We start from the raw sequence: 25,081 nt of genomic DNA on the forward strand, positions 1-25,081 counted from the left end.
TCCCATTTCTTAAAAGAGGGGGTGATTGTGAACTGCAGCTCAGGAAATTGGAGACCAAATTTATTTTAGAGCTCGATAGCCGTTGGCCGAACGGGCTCAATAATATCGAAGAAATGCATCACTTCCTGTAGTATTTAACTTTATATACCTTAATACTGCAAAGCTAATATAATGGCTGGTCAGTTTTCTTCACTTGTGGTGCTTTTTCTCCTAGTTAGGTTCCCTATTAGGAGAAATTTTATCTAGGCACCAGCAGAGCTGTGAACACAATTTGCGAACCTTCTGAAAGGAAATAGCGTATGAATATATTGGATATAGATCTTACTGTGAAAATGTATTCTGTAACGTACACTTCTATCTCTTTGCATGTATATTATAGTTATGTATTTATCATGGTATTTAAGTTTCTTTTAAAACTTATTTCCTTTGACATTTAAAAATGAACTGTTTTATACTGGAATATAATGAAATCTTTTTCACTTTTTCTATAGTATTTTAGTGTATAGTATGTCATGACATGTATTTATGTATGGGGTATGGTATTAATTTTACATATACCCATTTTTAACTTTTTGATACTTTTTTACCATTTGTAATTTTAGAGAACCAATTATCCAGTCATACAGTCATTTATAAACTCAGGAATTTGAGAATCTATATTTGTATGAATTACATGGTATCTCCGTTCTGATGGTAATGCGGCTTATTCTTGCACTTTGCACTTTTTGACTCTTACACTTTGCACGTTTTTACACTTTTTGCACTTTATCTTTCGCTGCTAATGTATAGATTTGCACATGTTATAAGAAATACTACAAATAACTTGATGGGACAATTATTCAATTATTGTTTGCTCAGAGGATTATGACTTTTTGTATTTAGACTGTTAATCCATATTTTGTGAGTTTAATGATACTTAGATCTTTGCTGACTGGCAAATATCAGCCTCTGAACACACATATTTTTCCATTGAATGCAATTTGTAGCTGCTGTTAATTACATGGATTTAACCGGTAATAATTCTTCTCATATGCAATGACAAAGAAAAGACTTACAGCGATGGTATGTTTTCACTGTTTGTTACACATGTGACACTGGAGGTCACCACTAGGGGGTGGTGATAGTCTCCATCAAAAGTATATAAAAAAGCATTTAAATTTTGACTATGTTGCAGCGTGAACAAGGGCACCTTTGCCCGAAACGCGTCGCTGGTTCTGTGGATTGAATAAATAACATCTTGCTGACTTTGCTGGTCCGTTCCTCATTCTTGCTGGCGTGGAAGCGGTGTCTGCGAGCGCAGAGCGTGCTGAGGAGGAGCTTTGTTTTCCATATACACACACACATATATATATATATATATATATATATATATATATATATATATATATATATATATATATATATATATATACGAAATTCGTTGTAAAGACATCTGTGGTTCAAGCATCATACTCATTGTATAAAAAATTGTTGTAAAACATTTGTTGTAAACACATTGTCATTGTTCAGCCTTCGTTGTAAAGGCATCTCGTTGTTCAGACTTCGTTGTAAAGGCTGTTTCCCATTGAGGCCAGATGCTTAGTGAGCTTTAGTGGGAATGCTTTGCTTGACACTTGAGAAAATTAAAGTGTATTATGCTTACGATCTAGAATCAAAGAGAGTGTGATCAGTAACATTTTCTTTCAAAATATCCTTTGAGCCATTTTATGAACAATCAACCTATAACCATTTTGACCAACCTAACATGAAGTAAATACTCTGCAGTTATTCAATGATTGTGCAACATATAAGTACAAACCAACTTTACATGTATTCATATGAAAAAAATAAATGACGAAACACATTATTGAACAAATTAAAGAGTCTACTGGACTTTACACACTCTGATGCACCATGTCAGATATACTATTATTTTCTTGCAGCCAGTTGAGCCTCGCTATTTTTACAGTTGCTGAACCCAGAAGACATTTAAGACCACAGAGGAAAGAGAGGAAAATGTTTCTGACACAAATTCTCAATGATGGAGATGTCAAGATTCTTGTTAGGATATCCAGAGCTTTTAACATCCCAGTGAGAAAGCAGGAGATTGAAAAGTAAGTTACTGCAAAAGTGTAAGTTACTACAAAAGTGCAGTTTATGATTACCGAAAAGTATCACATTTTCTCAAAATTGTAAGTTACTACAAAAGTGCAGTTTGTGAATAGGACTTGGATGCTGTTTCTGTTCGAGGGGGCTGGAGAGAGGGAGGGAGTGGGTGGGAAAAAATAAAAAAATAAAAATAAAAAAACAACTAAAAAAAAAAAGAATAGGACTTGGTAGTAAGGTTTTTAGTACTACTATAGCACTACAAAACATACTATAAAATGCAGTTTGTGAACCAGGCTCTTTCAGAATAATGCAGGAACACTGGTGAAAGAATACAGAGGGTTGATTCACAACAGTAAATTTGGTTGTAAACGTAGGTTTACAACAAAGTTTACCTTACTTACTCTTTGTCTGCAGAAGCCTATTTATGAATGTTGAGTTCTCCCCACCTATAAATCCCATACAAATGGCTGGAATATGGCTGTTCTGAGGTGTTCCGAGGCATGGTTAGCTTCGGAAGTTTGGGAACACCCTCAAATAATTAGGTTGCAGGCATTCACAAACCCCTCACATTCCCCTTTCCAGACTTGAATGAGTTGGATTTTTACTTCAGCACAGAGCCAGTAAATGACCATTTGTAGGGTGAGAAGGGGAATGAAACATTCCCAGGTTTGTAGCTGGAGTGGGGGAAGACGTTTCTCCACAAGAAAAAATATTTTGCCTGAGACTAAAACAAATAAATACAAATAATTGTACATGTTCATATGGGTTCCTATTGCCCTTGTGGGGTTTTCTGCCAAGGAGAACTCTGCATAGGAGGAATGAGATCCTGATTGGAAAATCATGGGCCTTCTCAGGAATCCAGTATTTAGTTAATATGCACTCAGACTTAGAAGTAAATTTACAAGTGTAGATTTACTACTGTTTTTAATCAAGCCCAGTGTCCAAGGGTCTATTCATACAAAAGTCTGCCTTTGGTGAATTTTGTCAAGGACATCGATCCTGAGTACTAGTAGGCGTTTATACTATGGTGGCAAGGCAAGGGATGTAAGTATATATAGGAAAGTATACATTTACTAATCTTCACTCCACATCTGTGCACCTTGACGAAATATATATTGTCAAGGTACGTAGATGTAGAGGTAATAATAGTTACTGGTTGAGGGGGGGGGTGAAGCCAACTTAAGTGGCATTTCTCACTCCTTGTCAGGGTGAGATCACAGGCAAACTCCAAATTAACTTGTGCTTAACCTCCTGGTAGCTTGGCACAGAGTAGTCTGACTTAACTTAGAGGCAATGCGCAAAGCATTTATGTAGCACTTCAAACAGTAATAAAGTGAAAACACAACACAAAAAATTAGACAAATAGAGTCATGTTTAAGAAATTGACACCAAAACAACAAAAATCCAATCAGGAATTCACTTTATCAGAGGCCAGCCGGGCTCAGGCAGGTCCAGGCAATAGGTCCAGGCAGCAGGTCAGCTGGGCAGTTGCAGGGGCCTCTAGAGCTTGTTTTGTCCCTGTAGCTCAGAACAAGAGGTCGGCTTGCTGACCCTTGGAGTCAATTCAGCCTGGGATTAAGGGTGCAGTTCCAATCTCCCTTCTCAGCAAACAGGGCAGCAGGCAGAAGAGCAGCGGAGTTGCAGTCCTTCTGGCAGCAGAGCAGCACAGCCTTTCTACTGTAGGATCTGCAGGTCAGGAATCTACTGAAGAGTTGGTGTCTGAGGTCCAATATTTATGCCTGGTACCTTTTTCCAAATAAGAGAGACCTCTAGACGATTCCCTTTGCGGTGCTCCGGTTTCCTACCTCCCCTGCCCTGGCTCCAGATTAACTGCAGGGGCAATGCAATCCTTTGTGTGAAGACAGGACTCAGCCTTCACAGGTGTAAGTGGGGCTGTGCCTAACTCTGCCTTCCAGTCCTGCCAATGATGGCCCATCAAAGCATACCTAAGCTCTTTATTCTGTGTGGCTGTCTAGGGGGAATGCACTAAGACCAACTGCCAACTATACCCAGTCATGCAACCCAGAGACAGACTGCAGGCACTAAATGACTAAGGCAGGGAAATGGAATCTTAAAATTCGCATTTTCAAAATTTTCACCTAAAATCTGACTTCACCTTGAGAGCAGATTTTGTATTACAATTCCAAAGACCCTAAACATGAACTGTTTACCTTTTCCCATTTTGAAGTCCTTGCACTACTGAGAAACATATTTAATAGTTTTTCACTACTAGGACATGTACAGCTTAAAATTACATGTCCTACTTTTTAAATACATTGCCCCCAGCCCTGTTGACTGTTTGGGGCCTAAGATAGGGGCGACATATATGTATTCAAAGGGTAGGTTTGATCCTGGCAAAAGGCTTGATTTGCCAGGTTGACATGGCAGTTAAAACAACTGCACACACAGGCTGCAATGGAAGGCCTGGGACATGTTTAAAGGGCTACTTAAGTGGGTGTCACTACATTATAAGTGCTGCAGGTCGACTAGTAGCATTTAATTTACAGGCCGTGGGTACATGTAGTAACACTTTAATTAGGGACTTATGAGTACATTAAATATGTCAATTGGGTGTAACAAAGTAAACATAAAGAGATGATGGGCAGAGGCAGAAACATTTCAGACACTCCGGTCACAGTTCTGGGTTGAATCCATCATCGTGCTTTAGCTCACTTCGCCACCCCAGTTCCGACCCAGCCATATACGAATCAGTTTTTTTTTCAAATTATTTTTATTAAAATAAACAATCATGACAGGCTCAATAACAGTTGCATACTGTGACAGCATAAGATAGTATGTGGACACACAGAAGGCAAGGTCACTTAATATACATATCAGTCTTGACCCTGGTCCTCATGGGAACAGTCCTGCCCGAACTGCCAAGCCAGGTCTTCCCTGGACCGGAAACAAGCCTCCTGGGACTGGTTTCAGGGTAACGCCCATCCTCATCAAGTCTAGCTTGGATCCAGTGGCAAAGTGAGCAAGGGACTCACGCCCGGGCATACTCTGCCAACTTAGGGCGAACAAAGCAAACACAAAGAGATGATGGACAGAGCCCCGAAGCTTTTCAGATGCTCACCTCCAGACACAGATCTGGTTGAACCCATCATAATTCTTTGGCATCCTTCGCCATCCCCAGTTCAGACCCAGCCATATGCAAAACAGTCTTGACCCTTGTCCTCATAGGAACAGTCCAGCCCGAACTGCCAAGCTAGGTCTTCCCTGGACCAGAAACAAGCCTCCTGGGACCATACATAAAGCCAACACATATGTTGAGACATCTTTTCCCAGTGAAGAGTGGGTGTGAAAGGATTTACTGAGAAACTCATCCTTTTCTAAACATGCTTTGTCTGAGTGAATAATCTGTTCAGTTCAGTACAGTAAGACCACCCTATGTAATGATTTCTCAGAGCGCGAGTGTGCATTGTAGTCTATGGGGAGGGACTGCTCTCTCCAGTTTGTGTTTGTAGATGGACTAGCCTCTCTTTTCCAACCTTTCTCTCACATGAAGAGTGTGTGTAGTAGTGTGTGGGGAGGGATTGGCCGCTACTTTAAGACCTCTCCCTCAGATAACGGATGTGTGTAGTAGTTTGTGAGAAGTGACAGGCCTCTCCTGTCAAACATCTCTCTCAGATAACGGGTGCACGTAGTACCGTGTGTACATTGACTGACCTCTCCTTTCAGACCTGTCTCTCTGTTGACAGACGTGAGTAGCAGTGTGTGGGGAGGGACTGCCTTCTCATCTGACGCCTCTCTTACAGATGACGTGTGTTCATAGTAGTTTCTGTGGACTAATTGGCCTCTCCTTTCAGACCTCTAGCTCAGATGATGGAAGTGTGTAGTAGGTTGTGGGACGAGCCTTAACCCTGCTCGCAACCCCTACTATGACAATGGGCATAAATAGTAGACTCGATAAACACCATCTTCACTGAGATTCCTTCCTTCAGTAACAAATGTGTATACCAGAGTGTATGCAAAGATCACCTACACTTTCCTACTTTTCACAATCGCGCAAGAGGCTCGCAAAATCGTAAAATGTTTTTAAAGAAAATAATTAACCTTCTTCTTATCACGGTACTTATCTCTAACACACTTCCTCTAAAAAACAAGGACCACAGTATGCATTCCTTCTAGTAGAGTGTATTGAGAACTCATCTACTAATTTTTACTATTTACAATCCTTCAGGAGTCCCGCAAGATTATAAACGTTTCTTAAAAACAATATACATTTATTTTCTTCAAAGTAGTTATCTCTTAGACACCGCCTCTCTAAATCTAGGAGGACAGCATGCCTTTCTGCTGCCCTGTTATATAGCTGTTTTACTTCATTTCCAAAACACTTTCACATTCTTCACAGTAAAGATTAGTGACAGCTATTTCATTTCTAAAATGTTAAAAGCCAGCCAATCGGAGTGCTTGCTCCTACTGGACTAGCGGGAGCCTTTCGCTCAAGCAAGAGCATGAAGGCTCAGTAGAAAAAACGGGCCTCTTGACTAATCAGAGGCCTCCATTTTTTAATGTGCAGTCTCGCTGGAAGCTTGCAAGAGTCTTGCAAGTCCAACTGCCAAAATATACAATTATTTTTTATCCTTATTATCTAAAAAACTACTAAACCAATTTACACTAAATAACGAAGACACAACCTGTGGACCTAAATTTAGCTTTCTGCCAAATTTGGTATCATTCTGTTCAGCAGTAACCTGTCTTAAAGAAGTCTATGGAAAATATATAGGGATTTTGTGTTTTGGAACCCATCTTTTTTCTTGGCCCCGAAACTTTCCAGGAAGGAGCTAATGTGGATGAACTTTTTGTTTCTATTGAAAAGCAGACCTAACTCTAACTACCTTGTGGCAACCACCATTAGGAGATACATATATATTTTTCTTTCTAAAATGCCGTTAACGTGTTGTGCAAATCCTGATTGCACATTCTGATAACTGTGTGGTATTGTACATTAACCATTAACTCAACCTCCCTCTACCTCTTTGGAGCTAAGCCTTAACTGTTCATCCTCAGCTATTTAGAGTCAAAGAGCATGTAAAGGCCAACTTAACACTGCCTCTAATTATTCAGTGTCTTGGTTAGTGGTGAACACCTACAATCTCACTATTAACATAGGTTCATCAGTGACTACAAGTTTTTTTACTTGAACGCTGTAGTAGGAATGCTGCTGTTTCCGCTTCCTGTGTGGGATCTAACGAGGCTTAGGAAAAAAATCCACTACGGTCAGCGACCCAGCCACAGGCCCATGGGAGGGCCGTGAGGTTCCAGGAACGCATTTACGCCACACCTACAGTGCAGTCAACAGTGCAGCCATGCGTATTGGGCCCACCCAGGAATCGATGGCTTGACCCCAGGATTTGTTAGCAAGACACACAGTGCCCGTAGGCACTACAATGTCCGGTGAGGACAGGGGGCTATGCATCTCCCAGGCTCTGCCCAGGATACACCGATATCGAGGTGTGACACATGTCTATCCTTCCCCTTGAGTTTCCCCAGAGCCTCCCTGGGGAAGAGACTGATGCCTGGTGGTGGTTCAATTTGATTTAATAGTAGGATGAGCAGGGTGAGCAGCTTAGCCAGCCCGATCCGCAAATTTTCAGGCAGGTGTAAGTGCGAGTGCCCACTGCAACCCCCCTTGATAGCAACAGCTAGCAAGTATCTGAGAGACTCCAATAATAGAAAGAGACCTACCCATCTATCTACCTGTTTGAAAAAACTGCGGAAGCAGCATGATTTTGTTTAGGTGCGGCATGCACCATCAGAAGTATTTAATATTTTTACACATATCTCCTGTCACCCTTTACTCCTACTACTACAGGAAATCTGGAGACCATAAAAAATCAAAAAAGAGTAAGGAAGATAAGCAGGGCTAAAGCTGGGCAACACATCTACAAATACAGATACAAACTCAAGTGCCGTAAAAGACAGGAAAGAGATCCAACTGTGGGTGCTTTGGTGTTTATGTGCCTTGCCATACTGTATTGATATATCCCCATCCATTACGCACCTATCGGCGGTCAGCGGTTGGGGGGATGGTGGCACCACAGTAGCTAAGTATCAGTTTAAAAGTGAGCAGAAGAACAAAATACGAACACTTTTGAACCAGTGAGTAGTGAAGTATGTAGTTCAATTTCCTTGGGGTATCAGTGTCTCCCTCAATGGTCCCTGAGTAGGCATGCACCAAAAGTTATAATTAAGTTGGTTGGAGAATGCAGCTCCAGTTGTATAAGAGGGAAAGGCAAAGGTAAGGCAAAGAGGTACAGCAAATGTACAAGACAACAATGAGGTCGGGTTGCTTGCCTGGGACTATACAACAGCAAACAAAGAATTGGAAAAAGAGATTGGGCAAAATAGCATTAGAGGCAACAAACATTGCCTCGAGTATACCCCTGGTAGAAGGGGTTAATCAAAACAACTTCGGCCTCCTCCTGATTGTTTTTTAGGGGTATTCTCCAAAATAACATAATGGTGCTGCTTCACAGCCAACCATTGCAGATTACTTTAACCACTCTGTGAAAACTAAGAAAACTAATAAAGATCGTGGTATGCAATGAAAAATGGCTATAGCAACTACAATGACAGAGACAAGCTATATAAAGAGTGACATAATATCAACCAATCGCCTAGGGAAAGTAATTGGAAAAAAATCCTTAATGGATTGCCCAAGTTCTAAAAAATGACCTGTGTGAGAAGTTGGCCTGATTTATGATGTTTCCAATTCTGGAACCACCTTGTATCAGTCCAAACAACCCTTATGGTGTCTGGTTGTAAGTCAACCTTATTAGACAAGCTATCCTAGGGGTAGCATGGACTAAGCAGCCTTAAAGGCTTAACTCAAGAGGCCGTGTTGAGCGAGCTGTTTTACCAATCACAGTCCTGTAATACCAAATGAAAGGACACCACACAAGTATATATTATAAAAATATATGTGTTTATTTCTAAAATAATCCCCAGTACTCTTTATGAGCAAAGGGGCACACGCGTTAAATCAAAAGCACAGTATAACATACAAAGTTGCACAATTATCGATGAGGATTCAGAAAAGGGGGTGGTGATGAACAGAGTGTCTGAATTAAGCAGACCACTCTTACCCAGTCCAAAGATCAGGGCTTGATCCATCACCGTTATTTATCTCACTGCACCATCCCAGCTCAGAACCTGGCTACATGCAAATCAGTCTGTCCCTGGCCCAGTGCATCATGGGAACAGGGCAGACTAAACTACCAAGCCAATTCTTCACCAGAAAGGAGACAAGCTACCGGGGACCGGTTTCTGGCATTTCAGCCGTCAGGAACAGACTAATTTGCATACAGCCAGGTTCTGAAACTGGGATGGTGCAGTGAGCTAAAAAACGGTATTGGATCTAGCCCTGATCTCTTGACTGGGTGAGAGCTTTCTGCTTAATTCAGAGACTCTGTCCATCACCACCCCTTGTTGTAAATATTTTTGTCCACCCTAAGCGTGGAAGGGTATTCTCAGATGTGAGACCCTTGCTCATTGCACCATCAGGATTCAAGCAAACCAGGCCGAAGACGGCTGTAATGCCAGAAACCGGTCCCCGGGAGCTTGTTTCCTTCCCAGTGTAAGAATTGGCTTTTGTAGTTTGGTTTGACCTGTTCCCATCATGCACTGGGACAGGAACAGACTAATTTGCATACAGCCAGGTTCTGAAACTGGGATGGTGCAGTGAGCTAAAAAACGGTGTTGGATCTAGCCCTGATCTCTTGACTGGGTGAGAGCTTTCTGCTTAATTCAGAGACTCTGTCCCTCACCACCCCTTGTTGTAAATATTTTTGTCCACCCTAAGCGTGGAAGGGTATTCTCAGATGTGAGACCCTTGCTCATTGCACCATCAGGATTCAAGCAAACCGGGCCGAAGACGGCTGTAATGCCTGAAACTGGTCCCCGGGAGCTTGTTTCCTTCCCAGTGTAAGAATTGGCTTTTGTAGTTTGGTTTGCCCTGTTCCCATCATGCACTGGGACAAGAACAGACTAATTTGCATACAGCCAGGTTCTGAAACTGGGATGGTGCAGTGAGCTAAAAAACGGTGTAGGATCTAGCCCTGATCTCTTGACTGGGTGAGAGCTTTCTGCTTAATTCAGAGACTCTGTCCCTCACCACCCCTTGTTGTAAATATTTTTGTCCACCCTAAGCGCGGAAGGGTATTCTCAGATGTGAGACCCTTGCTCATTGCACCATCAGGATTCAAGCAAACCGGGCCGAAGACGGCTGTAATGCCAGAAACCGGTCCCCGGGAGCTTGTTTCCTTTCCAGTGTAAGAATTGGCTTTTGTAGTTTGGTTTGCCCTGTTCCCATCATGCACTGGGACAGAAACAGACTAATTTATATACAGCCAGGTTCTGAAACTGGGATGGTGCAGTGAGCTAAAAAACGGTGTTGGTTCTAGCCCTGATCACTTGACTGGGTGAGAGCTTTCTGCTTAATTCAGAGACTCTGTCCCTCACCACCCCTTGTTGTAAATATTTTTGTCCACCCTAAGCGTGGAAGAGTATTCTCAGATGTGAGACCCTTGCTCATTGCACCATCAGGATTCAAGCAAACCGGGCCGAAGACGGCTGTAATGCCAGAAACCGGTCCCCGGGAGCTTGTTTCCTTCCCAGTGTAAGAATTGGCTTTTGTAGTTTGGTTTGCCCTGTTCCCATCATGCACTGGGACAGGAACAGACTAATTTGCATACAGCCAGGTTCTGAAACTGGGATGGTGCAATGAGCTAAAAAACGGTGTTGGATCTAGCCCTGATCTCTTGACTGGGTGAGAGCTTTCTGCTTAATTCAGAGACTCTGTCCCTCACCACCCCTTGTTGTAAATACAATTATGGATGGGGGCGGGGGCCACTCAAACCATATATTAAGAAAGTGGTATAAGAGATACCAATCAAACAGTGGTTAGGCCTAGGGCCTAGGGAATCGCTGGGAGCAGTCGGGACAAGCAATGCTGAAGTCGGGAAAAGCCCGCGGGATTCGGGTGCAGCGCTTAAAGCGCGGCTTGCACCAATGCAATGTCAATGGTGCGTAAAAGTTACACAAATAGAGTTTTAGGATACTTCTGCTGAACCTAGATGGACAAAACTTAAGACACAGGCCCTAGAGGTGTGTACCAGTGTGGGAACACTGGCGTTGCAATGTTACCTCACCCACAGGAAGCGGGTGCATAGGGTCGAAGTGGCGTCGGGTTTCGTCACGCAGGTTCTAGGTGCTTGAAGCTGAAGATGCTGCAGGTGATGTTAAGGAGAAGTGTCCGGTGTTATCCAAGGGTGAATCAGAGTAGAAAAGTACCTGAAAGCAGAGGGGACAGAGTCTGGGTCACTCAGCAGTGACCAGGGTGGAACCAGGATGGAACCAGGCAATCTCGGGCGCAATCAGGTGGTTGTTGAGGAGCTTCTCTCCACTGCCACGTGGGTTCTGGGGCATCTGCAACGTCCAGGAGTGGGTCTTGAGCTATCCCGCGCAGGCTCTCACCGTCGGCGTTGTCGGCTTCAAGATCGGAGTCAACAACACTTGGCAAAAGCAATCCACACGGGTTCGGGAAATCGCTTCTCACTCGGACCAGGAGGGTCAGAGCGGGGGCTCCTTTTCAGAGGAGCTGGTGCAAGTCTGGAGCAACCAGAATCGCAAGTCGGGTTTAGGTTTTCATCGGCACAGGGGCCACAAGCCAGCTGGCAAGTGACCGGGCCAATGCATTGAGCCAAAGAAAGCAGAAGGGCCCCACGCAGCACTCGCCGAGTGTAAAGGGGTGAGCTTCGGTGCAAGAGTGGCTCAGAGTTGGGGCTTCTCAGACCCCGGTGTACAGCTTCGAGGGTCATTCGTGGGCTGCACGGTCAGCGTCTCGTGGTCTTTTCAAGATGGCGTGCCCCACGCTTCCGGTCGCCTCCACGGTCTCAGCTCTGCAGGGACTGTGGATCGGGCTATAAGAAGGCAGGCAAGCTTGATCTCGTCGATCTCTGCCACTCGAGTTCCGGCGGGAACTGCAACAAAGCAGATGTCGAGGTGCTGGATGGTACCTGTTTGCACAGGGTGGTCACTCCTTGACCACAAGGGAGATTCTTCAGTCTTCTACGTTGAGTAGGATGTCGAAGGGTTCAGAGTTTCGTTTCTTATGTTTCATCAGGATAATCTGAGTTGCATTGGCACTGCTTCCACTCTTATTCCAATCTGGTGGGCTGGATTACCTGCTAGGTCCCCTCCTATGGGTGGGACCCAGGAAGGGGGTGGATACACCCCTTTCCCTTTATCCAGGCCGCACTGGGACAGGGGCTGGGGTGCCCCAGAACCGGTTTGGCCGGATTATGCAAGGGGCAGCCTTGTGCTCCCCAGGCAGTGTCTGGTTTCTTTCAAACCTCCCTGCTACAATCCACTATCTCCTGTCTGGAGTGGTGTAACACCGCTCTGCGACAGGAAACCCTTTGTCCAGGCCTCCTCTGCTGAGTTTCGGTCAGCAGCAGGAGGTCAGACTCGTGTCTGTGGCAGAAGCATCCATTTTGTGGATCTGAGGCTCTTTTAAAAATCAACCGCGTTTCAGTAAAGTAACATGTCTTCTCCCTCTAGAGGGGTGGAATGCTATCCCCGTCGACAGGACTGTCGAGGGGATAGTATTCAAAATCGTATGACACCTTACACGACATGTTTTGATAAAGCCAAACCAAAGTTGCTATATAACCGCGAGGATTACAATTCAATTCAATTCAATTTTATTAAATATGTTTTGGAACTCCGTAGAGATCCACATATTATACAATTACAAACACAGTATAAAATTTAGACCGTAAATAACAACTCATGCAGGCAGTAATTATACAAAAGCAATATACCATTCTACTAATAAAGTTCTAAGAAACATTTAAAAAAATTACAAATTTTGTTACAAAAAATTCCATTTGGGGGACTGAGGATAGCATCCAACAAGGCTGTTACGGAAGAAATACCAAACTGGATACAAGCCGGTTTTATCCAGAGGCGACGGAAAGTCAATAATGCTGGACAAACTAGCAGGACGTGTTTGGAATCTTGAATTGCAAGGTTACAGTAATTGCATACGTTAGATATGCCATACCATTTGGCCAACAACTTGTTCAGGGGGAGCAAGTCCTGCCTGAGGAGTAGCCAAAAGCGGCGTAAGCCGTGGGGGATGTTCCATGACAGGTAGGGTTGTATTTGTCTAATTGTATAGGAATCAACAACTTGTATGGCCCCCTTTTTTTGTATTATTAAATTCCGATCCCTCTCATAACTTAGCTTCCATGTGGCTTGTTTTAGTTGTAATTTTAATTGGTTCATGGAAAGCTCTAGGATGGATGCTTCCTCCAAATCCAAGAGAGTGATGGCTCTCCTATAGTTCTTTATTAGGATCGAGTATTCATTTAGTGGGCCCATCAACTCTTTTGTAATAAGAGATCTGAGAGTAGTTGGCTTTCCTTTGATCAGACTAATAACCCAGCGAATCACTCCTGCAAGTCCCTGAGCCCAGCTACTCCTAAGGCCGAGTTCTAAACGCAGGGTTGCAGCACTACAACTGTTATTAACCGAGGATAAATTTCTCAATAGGGAGCCCTCCACTGTATCTAGGAAGCCACATTCCGCTAGGTCAATTAATTCAACCCCATAGAGCAGAGTCGGGGGGACTTTTGCCCGAAAGGCCTCCAACAAGTGGACAAAGTGTCTCTGGCCTGTTGATTTATACAGTGCTCTTAGGCCTTTACCCTGTGACTTTGCTTTTCGGGAGCTGCTTTCAATATGTGATTTGTTGCCCAAACTACTAGTGACTACCATACCTAGAAAGACATACGATTTTACTCTTTCTAATTTCTGACCTCCCAATTCCCAACTAATGTGGTCCAACTTTAGTTTATTTCGTCCTTCCAAGCACATTATCTTACTTTTAGAAATGTTTATTTTCAGAAAGTGCTCTTCGGAGAAGGTGTGTAGTGCATGTAGACGATTATTAAGACCCTTAGGGGTGAGGTCTAGAATTAAAATGTCGTCCGCATACATTAGGCAGGGGATGTGTCTTTCGCCTAAGCGTGGTGCAATTCCTACACATGTCGATAAAGTGAGGGGGAGGTCGCTAACATAAAGGGAAAATAAGAGGGGAGCTAATAGGCAGCCCTGTTTGAGGCCATTTGCAGATGGAATGAGCCGGGAGAGACCTCTTTCTCCTCCCAACAGTACCTTACACCATGTGTTATCATGCAGATCCTGGACCAAGCGTAAGAGACTATGTGGCATTCCTAAGTTGTGTAGCTTTCTCCACAATACCTGACGGTCGACCTTATCAAAGGCCGTGGAGAAATCTATGAAGGCCACATAGACTCTCCCTTTCCTTGCTCTTATGTACTTGTCAACTATTACCTGGAGGGCAGTTAGATTATCCATGGTCCCGTGGTTTTTTCTAAAGCCTGTCTGTTCGAGTGGAAGGATATTTGCAGATTCCACCCATGTATTTATCCGTTTAAGCAGGCATCTAGTAAAAACTTTGCCGATTGCATCCAACAATGCAATCTGGCGATAGTTCTGGGGGAGGAGACGATCACCCTTTTTGAACAATGGGACCAGGATGCTTCCCTTCCAGGAAGGTAGAACCTTTCCGCTTGATAGGCAGGAATTAAAGATAGGACACAAGAGCTTGCTCCATTTGACCCTGTTCTGCTTTAACACATTAATTGGAACTTCATCGGGGCCCATAGCCCCTGAACGTCTCATTTCCCCAATGGCGAGATCTATGTCTTTTTCTGAAAAAGACTCTAACGGCGGGCTTATGTCTATTAACCGTACCTGGGGTGAAACTGTGTGGTTACTGGCATAGAGGTTTGAGACAAAATCCCTCCATATATGTTCCTCGATAGGGATGGGAAGCGGACTGGTTCTCGTTCCGCACCCTTCCCCTATAAGGGACCAAAATTGTCTCATTTCCCCATTAGTTGCTGCTTCCCTTATTTTTACCCAGATGGTGTCCTCTTTTTCTTTGCGAAGAGCATATAAGAGTCGTCTCCTTCTCCTTTTTAGTATTGTTATTTGTCGGGATATATCGTCAGTTCTATTTAAATATTGGGCCCTTATAAGTTTATTCAGATCTACGTTGAGCAGTTTCAGGGGACAGGGGTTTGTTTTGGTGGACTTTTTCTTATTCTGTTTTTGAGCCCCTGTTATTATCGAGTTCAAAAATAGGGAAAAAAGCTCTTTTTCGCGGCCATACCATAAGGGGAGCTCAGAGATTGCTATATCTAGCATATCTTCCAGGTAACGATGAGCCCTTGCGTTCCAATAGCATCTTCCAGAACTGTTACCAAAATTTATTTGGTTACTATTCAAGGTCCATTGGTCACATTTAGGAGGGTGTACGTTCATCGAGATGGAAAGGATTTTATGATCGCTGAATATGGTTTCAATTACAGCGATATCCTTTAATAACTCAAATGAATGAGACCCTATTATAACATAATCAAGAATCGATTCCCCTTGATACGAATTGTGCGTAAAATTTGCTGGGGAGTCCGAAGGAAGACGCCCGTTTGCGATTATCCCATCGGATTCTGCCAACTCATTTAATAATAGTTTACCCCGTTTATTTGTTAATATCCTTTCAGGGAACGTTGCTCGAGGAATATGGAGTGTTTCTTCTCTTATTTTGTCAGAAAATAGATTTAAGCTAAAGTTAGAGATCTTACAATTCAAGTCCCCGGTTAGGATGATAACCATTCTGGGATCTTTCTCCTTAATACTCTGTATATGGAGGAAGATTTTATTTAAAATTGTATTAAAACCTGTTTCAGGTGGAATGTAAGCGTTTATCAAGGCCAGGCGGTTTCCAGCTAAGAGGTTGCCTGACCCAAACAGAGTTACTACCTGGAAAAGTTTACTCGGGTCCATGAAGTGGTCATAGTCCCAGTTTATACGGTTTGATAGAAGGCAAGCTATACCCCCACTGGCGTGGCCTTCTTTATTCGCAGTGGCGCTGCCTTCCAGTGCAATATAGTCCTTCCCTATTTGGATATTTCCATTGCACCATGTCTCCTGGAGGCATATGATATTTGCCTCTAGCGACAAAAGGAATTGTATTTTCTCCGGATTATTTTTTAGGCCTGCTGAGTTCCACGATATTATGGATAGATCCGTGCTAAAGGAACTGATTGGATAATGGTTTACCCAAAGATTTGTCGGCCAATACTTTGGGGAGCCAATTCCAATGATCCTTTTCCTCTCTGGAGGTAGATTGATAAGTAAAAAGAGAGGATTGAGCATAGGATACCACTCGAGAGTCATTGGACTTGCTTATTTTTAATTCTTTGATTTCACCCAAATTGTTTATGTTACCTGTTGCGGCTAGCAGCAGGGAGGAGGGTGGATTCTGTTGGTTTAGCGCTTTGGCAGCATTATTCCGACTGGAGGGCATTAATACAGGAATTACATCTATTCCTCTACTCTGGAGGTCTTCAGCCCGTTGTAGGATGAGGTTAGCTACTAATTTAGAATGAAACTTCACCCTCGTAACCGTCCCCACTTCAGACTTTTGTTGCAGAACTATGTCTAGGTCGGCTGATTGGATAAGTTTCAGATTGGCAGATTCTTGAAAGTATTTCAACAAGAGGGATCTGTTCAGAATACAGCCAGCTTCGAAAAGGGGAAAGAATTCTACCCATACAGTATCTATATTATTTTTCATGGATTCTTTACCCGGGGTAACCTTTATAGGTGCTCCCATGGGGGCAGTTATAAAAGGATTGAATGAAGAAATTTTTTGGGCGGGGAGATATTGCTCATGCCCTAATGAAATTGGTTTATCTGCTTCTTGGTTCATGGCACCTTGGGGGGGAGCACCCTGGGCGGTTACTCCCTGGAAGGCAGGTGCAAAGGGATTAAGTGCCATTGTTGCTTGGATAAGTGGCTTTTGCACCTGACCTGGGGTGGTCGATTTGTGTGCCACTTTTGTATCCCTAATATTGTCGCTTTGTTGACCAAAGGTGAATATGTTATCAATTGCTGACAAGGGGAATGTATGGGTAGATAAAAAGGGTGACGTTGCCTTGAATGTAAAGGCAATGTTTTCTTTGGCTGACATATTGACAGAGTTTTTATTTTTTCCCACTGCCATCTGTACTTGGGGTGTCGCTTTCGGTAAGGGAGAGTTTAAGTGTTTCCTGAATAGAATTTTCCTCCGCCTATTTTTATCTATCCGTCTTAACAGTTTCCTCTTGTGCTTTCCGTTCTTTTTTATTGACACAATTTTCCCTCTATTATCAGTTTCCCCCAGGATAACTTCCTCCTCTATATCCCCGTCCCCCTTCTGCTTCTTAAAAATTGGGAACAGATCATTTCCAGTTTTTAGCGGGGTTTCCCCATGAGGTTTTATTTCAAAATTGTTATTTGCTGAGCCATTTAAACTGGATGGTGACTGGGGAACACTTATTTTCTCTTGTGCTATTTTTGTAGTAGTTATAGCTACTGGGGAATGACCATTTATACCTATCTTATCTGAGGCCGGGGTAGGGGAGGAGGACCCCTTCCCGTCCACATCCTTCTCTTTTTGGGACCTCAGCAAGACTTTTAAAATTTGAGTCACTGTATCAAGCACACAATCAGATCCCCCCACAAATTTTTCCAATAAATGTAGGATAGAAGCCAATAAGTGTTCTAAAATGTGGAGGGAATCAGAAAACGGTTTGTCGGGACCCTTACATTGGAAGGTATTTATTCCGGTCAAATTTAGATTAGGGCTAGAGGAAAAGTGAGAGTGTGAGGTTTTGGATGGAGTACTACTGTAAAGATGTAAGCCGGCATGGTTTGACATTAGCGGGGTGTTCTGGGGTAGCTCAACTTTTGTAGGATCAGATTCTAAATACCGTTGACATAGGACTTCATCTAGAATCATTGGGGACAAACCGTTGTGAAATGACGTTTTGGTTGGTGAACTGTTAACTGGCTGAATAGCTTCATCGTGAGGAATTATCATGATGTTTAAATTATCTTGCTCTATGTCTTTTTTTGTTTTTATGATTACCTCTGGTGCGAGGTCAATATTATTTTTCAGAGTTGAAAATAGGGGGGGTGAAAACTCGCTCTTGGGGGGAGATTGTAGCGCCCTAGGTGGCCCTGGACTCGAGTCTGCCGTTACCTTTTTAATTTCAGGGCTCTCTCGCAGGTTATTAGGGGCAGAATCTAAGAGAATAACTCCTGAGTCCTTTGGGTCCATTGCTTTATTGTCCACCCCTGTGGCTTTGTTTTTACCCTTTTCCCAGAAATTGAAGAGCTGACACGTACTTTTCATGTTGGTGGATTGGCTATGTTTGTTTCTAAGGGGATTTGATTTTGTTTTGGTGCTGGATCTACCTACTATTATTTTACCGCATCTTAGTTTCTTTGTCATCGTGACAGGGGGACACTGTCGTGGTTGCACAGTAAAGTAACGTGGCCAAAAAGGATAATGGACTCTGTGATTACGCTACAAGGGAATATTTCTAGGGTCAGGAGCTTAAATACAAAACCGGCAACACACTGGCTGAAGCTGCAGTCACACAGGTAGTTTAAGGTAAGAGTGGAATATGGTTTACCGGGTGTAAGGGGGTGGGCCTAGCCTGGCCTTCTCGTGCCTCTGAGGGCCTCAGAGGGCCCGCCCTTGTCCCGGGCTTCTCCCGGGCGCTACCCGCGCACTACCGCGCAGCGGTATACTAACACTCTATTTATTGGATGGCCTTGGGAGAGGGCGTGGCCTTCAGGGAGAGCGTCACCAGGTGGTATCGGTGATGGCAGCTGCTGGGACTCTTGGGAGTTTGAGTCCAGCAGTATGCTCGCTCGCAGCCCTGGTTGCCTCAAGCCCTTAATTCAGTGAAGACAATTTCAGCAGGATGCAGTTCCGATGAAGCGGGACCCGCGGAGCGGGTCCGGCGAAAAGTAGCGCTTTGAAATGCGCTTCAGCAGGATCACAGGGCGCTATCTCAGTCCTCCGGCGCTTGGCACAGGCACAGTTCAGCAGAGAAAAGTAGCGGAAAGGTATCCACAGCAGCTGAAAATCCGGCGCCTTTTACAGGATAGCAGGGGGCGTGGCCTTCAGGGAGAGCGTCACCAGGTGGTATCGGTGATGGCAGCTGCTGGGACTCTTGGGAGTTTGAGTCCAGCAGTATGCTCGCTCGCAGCCCTGGTTGCCTCAAGCCCTTAATTCAGTGAAGACAATTTCAGCAGGATGCAGTTCCGATGAAGCGGGACCCGCGGAGCGGGTCCGGCGAAAAGTAGCGCTTTGAAATGCGCTTCAGCAGGATCACAGGGCGCTATCTCAGTCCTCCGGCGCTTGGCACAGGCACAGTTCAGCAGAGAAAAGTAGCGGAGGATTACAATGCACTTACTAGTATATGGTATGGCATTATCCCGGAACAGCTTAGGGAGTTGTTCCCGACAGCTGCAGACAGGCTCAGCTCATGCTAGAGCTCCATCTCACATTAAACCACGCACTCTGCCTCCAGGATTGATAAGGCCTTCCATAGGAGTGGCTCACAGGTTTATATGTGTCCAGATATAGGTTTAGATATAGGTATACTATATCTAAGCAAGAGGTGATTACACCAACTTGCCCCAGCTGAGTGATCAGCCAGTTGTGTCAATTTAAGAACCAGCCAGGGGTGGCAAAAGATATGCTGCAGCGCCTGGTAGGCCTTGGTGGCACCTATGGCCTGAGCACCTATAGTGCATGGTACAGGGGCTGACAAGGAGTCCATTTCCAATTGTGGTATGTACCTATAGTACATGTATTACGAATTTAGAGAGAGAACAGCAGGCTGCGGGTCTGATTAGCAGGCCCACAGCCGCAGTAAGTCGAAAACCAGTGAAGCAAAAAGCAAAAATTGGGGTGACCATAGGATAGCAGACCCTACTCTCCTACAACCTGAAAACAACAGTGTAACCCCTACTTCAGAGGTGGGTTCCCGCTCAGTGGTTGTAAAAGCACAAGTGAATTTCTCTTGTCACACAACAATGGCAATTCAATCAAGTGCTGTATCTAGTGTGGATGGGCCTTTGAAAGAGTCAGTGGCAGATTCCAACATTGACATAATTCTAGGCATAATAGATCTGGATTTTAGTTTACATTTTAACAACACAATGATCAACTTATCATCTGGCATTGATTCAAATATAAGTGCTGAGTTATTTCCGTCATCCCCTGAACGGTCACCAAAATCAGGCCTGATCACTAGCAATACAGACCAAAAAGCTAAAGACAAGAAAGCTCAAGACATCTCAAGCCCTAATGAACCAACAGGTAGAATTGAAATAGATCCTTTCATCCCAATGCCAGGAATAGGAAGAATCCAGCCTGACCTGAAACTGACCCTGACTCTTGAGATAATAGCCATTGAGGGTGTATCCACTGCACAAGGTCAAAGTGAGGTAGAGAATGCAGACTTTATGAATAACTCTTCTAGCTAAATTTAATGAACATTTTTCTGCAGGACCAAGCTCCCCTGTTGATCCAACACAGATTCAAACAGGAATATGGGGCAGCTTACTTAACACCATGGATACTTAACAACTCTCCTCAATTATCATTCAGATAAACTAAATATACAGGTGGAGTTGCTTAACACCCTTGCCCTTTACACAGCTGGGATAGATCCTAAGTTGTTAGAATTTGACAAACTTAGTCATAATGGTGCAATCAGATAGAGACAACCAAATTATTTCCTGCACTTGTGCCCATATCATAGATAAAATCTCAACTCTGCCGAGGATAGTTGGGTCTCTGGTAGGCAAAGTTAGACTCGTGTCAGTTCGGCAAAATAAGGATTTAGTAAACCTGACAGCTTATAGACAATGTCAGTGTCATGACCTCAAAGAACCAACAGTCCAAACACTCAGACAAGTCAAGATTGAAGTATATGATATGACTGCATAGAAAATGAGGAAATCATAATGTGTCTCAAGAGTATAAAGATCAGCAGCAAATAATAACACAATCTATCTCGCAAACGGGAAGTCATCAAATCCCCACTGTAAGACAAAGAATTCCATGCAGTATACAGGACTCTCTGGTGCATATAAAAGAGAATGAAGCCACACAAACATTTTCAGCCCAGGATGGTGAAGATAACCAAGTAATAAACAACACTAATTTATCTTCTATTTTAAAATCAATTGGGCTAACCAAAAGAGCGGGGAAAAGCCAAAGAAAAGCTCACATTAGAACAAATAAAATGAAAAAACTAGTTAAGACGGGTATGGCCAATAGACCAAAGGAAAGCTACCCAATCTTCAAACCAAGTGTAACATCTATGCAACAAGCAAAAGTAGTGGAAAAATGGCTGATTGCAGCACTAAGTAGTCAAGATGTGCCAATTCCTTCGGAAGACATGCCAGACCAGTCAACCAAAGGTCATTGTGGGGGAGCTTCAATTAGCCATCCTTTCGGATGTATGACGTTACAACGCATACTTTTACAACGCCCACCTTTACAACGCATTTTTTACACCGCAACATCCATTACAGCACATACCATTACAACGCATGCCATTACAACGAATTCTTTGAAACTACCTTTACAACGCATTCCACTACATTGCATACTACATTTACAACACATACCATTACAACGCATAACATTACATTGCATGTAAGGTAAGTGTTGGATAGTGTAGGGGTTAAAATTACTATTCTAACTCCAGGGGGGTGTAGGGGTTAAAATTACTATTCTAACTCCAGGGGGTGCAACAGTAGGGTAAGTGTTGGATAGTGTAAGGGTACTATGTGTTGTAATGCTATGCGTTGTAATGGTATGCGTTGTAATGACTGCGTTGTAATGGCATGCGTTGTAGTGGTGTGCGTTGTAGTGTCATGCGTTGTAATGGTTGCGTTGTAAATGCATGCGTTGTAATGGATGTTGCGTTGTAAAAGTTTCGTTGTAATGGTAGTACATTGTAAAAGTTGCGTTTTAAAGGTTGTTTCCCATCCTTTCAGGCTAGATAATAACCAAGGGCAACCTCAAGATACACTGTCCTCTGCGTTAGTTAGGGAAAAAGTAAGGTGAAGTACTACATCAATTCCTCAGCAATATACATCACCAAACTCAATGTTGCCTTCCATCTACCCGCCCACTAAATGTTTACAGCAAACACTAAAAGAAACCCTAGAAAACATTTGTACTTTTAATCTATCTTGTCCAGCAGGAGATCTCCCCAGGTGTTTGGTTACACAAGTACAATAACATTTCCTAATCTCCTTGTTACGAATATTACAACCAAAATTTGGATAAGTGCCTCTGCTCTCCTGCAAACTTCTATTGATCCCAATGTACATTTCAAGGGGCCCACATGATTTATTAAATCCTAGTAATATATTAAAATTATAAGTTCAATTCCAGCGCTTAGTCATCTAACAACAGGTGCTTTAGACTTAGTCCAATTTAAACATGATCTCTCAATTTTCCCTCCAGAAATAACCTTTACCATATGGCATAGTGAGGAGACTATCAATAAAATCCTGGAAAATGGGTTACTCTTTGAAAAATGAGTGATTGAGACCAGGAAATGTAATGACAACACTATTTGACCTTATTAATCCCTATGCCAGCTGTGAAGATACAGATCCTATGACAACTGGAAAATGTGGAGGGTACGCTAATGTTCTAAAAGGAGCAATTGGCCCACTATTCAATCCCGCATTACCCTCTGGTATTAAAATTACATATTGCAACTCGAGCCTACGTATTTGTGAAGAAATACTGAAATATCAGAGTGTAAACGAGGATTGGGCTTGGCTACCGAAAATACTTACTAAAGGAAAGTCATCTAGGGAATGACTGAATGACTGATGGTTGAACTGTTTGGTTAGTTAAAAAAAATCATCAATATTTGCTCCTAGAATGTCCATGACCTCTCCAGACTGATGGAAGACCGAGATATCATAATCTTTTTACAGAATCTGAATGTTTCAGGAAACCTGGAAAATGTGCAATGAGGCCATCATCGGTTACTAAGAGTAATTTGCAACCCACCCATCTACACATGGACGAGCAAAAGGTGGACTTTAAATTTATGTCTCATTGGAACTAGATACCAAGTCTTAAAAAATTGATTTTCATTTAACATGGCTATTATGTATTAAAATGTACCTACAAACCCCAATTATTTTTTTAAGTATTTGAGTACAAACAGTTCAATCAAAATAACCCAACTTACAGTTCTATGGGAAATAATTAAAACTCTGACGAACTAATACCCTGCTACTAGTCTAAATATTTCAGGCAAATATAATATTCATCTGGTCTCTACGAACTCTTCAGATAAATCAAGCATAGATATAATCTAGTCCTGCTATTCCCAACAAAAAAAAATATTATTTTACGTTGTTACAGGATTTGGACTCATGAGGCCTGATTATGGTCTCGTATATGTACTTAATTGTCTTCTGACTAGATGCGGGTACCTATTGGGATCCAGTATGAGTTATCGTTATGTGTTGTGCTTGGTGTATTGTATGTTCCTGTTTGTCATTCTTTACTATCACACTGCACAGCGTGTTCACAATTTTGTGAGAAAAATCTATCACTATCCACAAAAACGACACATGCAGAAAAAAGCTTTTATAAGGCCTATGGGCCGTGCATATCTTTAATGAATTAACTTTGTCTCTCCAACCTCTACAGTAACTTGTCATTCTGAAAACAGACTAATTTGGTGCTGTATATACCTTGACATTATTTTTTTAATTCCTTAATGTGCATCATTATATTTGCGATTAGCTTGTAATGAAATAACTATAGGAGTGGGAACAAACCCACTACGGTCCTGAAGAAAACCCTTGGGGTAGGAGTTGAAAGCAGTTGACCAAGGAAACAATGGGTCATATACCCTAGTGATTTCCCCACATCCCTAATTTTTTATCATATCAGCCAGGGGAGAGAATAAATGATCTTTCTACCACTAGCTAGATATTTTTAGAGTTTTCTTTGTGTGTATTATATAACCCACTCCATTACCATCTTAACCAGCATAGGTGTATAGGAACATCACTAATCAGTGCTCCCGTGTAGTCACAGGTCGCAGCATGCCCCTCTCCGTAGCAGGTCAGGGATGAACCTATGATGAAGCATGCCACCAAGGGGTAACCTTGGTGTGTGAGGGTTACTTTAAAGGAAAACCTTTTCCTTTGATGACCAGGTTGGAGTCGTTACTATGATTATCACTTTACTTTTAGAGAGACTCCTTTTGGTTATCTATACAAAGTTTGGAGGACGAGTCCACTCTTTTCGCCACTACCTCTGCCTTTTGTTTATGGTGGTTACAGGAAGATCTTCAACATAATACTGTAGTTCCAACATTTAAAAACACAAGGCGAAATTCTATAATTGATTACACCATCATTTCAAAGGACTTAGCATCTGGAACTGTTGGGAACCAAGTTGCTCCCCGAGTTGAAAGCAACCATAACCCTCAAATTATAAAGTTGGCTCTAATAGCTGATTATCTGCTGAACTAAAAATATCTGGGACATATGCCAATTGCTTAAGATTTGAGAAGGCTGATATGGCAAAGGAAAATCCTCATGAAGAACATCTATTACTAATTGAGTCTATACAAGAGGAATTGATAAAAACAACTATAGGTGGGATTAGATCAAATGGTGCACCCGGCCCCAATAGTATTCCCAATTCCACTTTTAAAGCCTAAATAGATCTGTTGGCAAGAATTTTAACTCCGCTGTGTAAAGACGTGGTAGCATCCAAATTGGTTACAGAATCCTGGCAACAAAATATTATACAGCCTATTGATAAGAGCGGTCTGCCAGATAACCCAGTCAATTACAGGGCTAATAGCCCTAACCGAGCTGGAGGCAAAAATGTTTGCTACATGTCGACTTAAATACTTGGAAGAGTGGGTCACAACAACAAATATAATACCAATTATTCAAACTGGATTCCAAAGAGGACAGTCAACAATTACAAATTGATTGTGCGTTACATTGCTAGCGAAGAGGGCAATACACAAAAAACAAA

At 42.8% G+C, this 25,081-nt stretch overlaps 1 protein-coding gene across 1 annotated transcript in view; it reads left to right on the forward strand.

Annotated features, from left to right (window-relative positions):
* CC2D2B (coiled-coil and C2 domain containing 2B) overlaps positions 1–25,081 on the forward strand; it is a 1,912,120-nt gene that overhangs the window by 1,355,488 nt on the left and 531,551 nt on the right. The window contains exon 27 of the mRNA XM_086919535.1: positions 1,923–2,093. Within this exon, the coding sequence (XP_086775661.1) occupies positions 1,923–2,093 (171 nt within the window). The remainder of the gene's footprint in view (positions 1–1,922; positions 2,094–25,081) is intronic.

This window comes from Lissotriton vulgaris, chromosome 5, assembly GCF_964263255.1.
Source record: "Lissotriton vulgaris chromosome 5, aLisVul1.2, whole genome shotgun sequence".
Lineage (NCBI taxonomy): Eukaryota > Metazoa > Chordata > Amphibia > Caudata > Salamandridae > Lissotriton > Lissotriton vulgaris.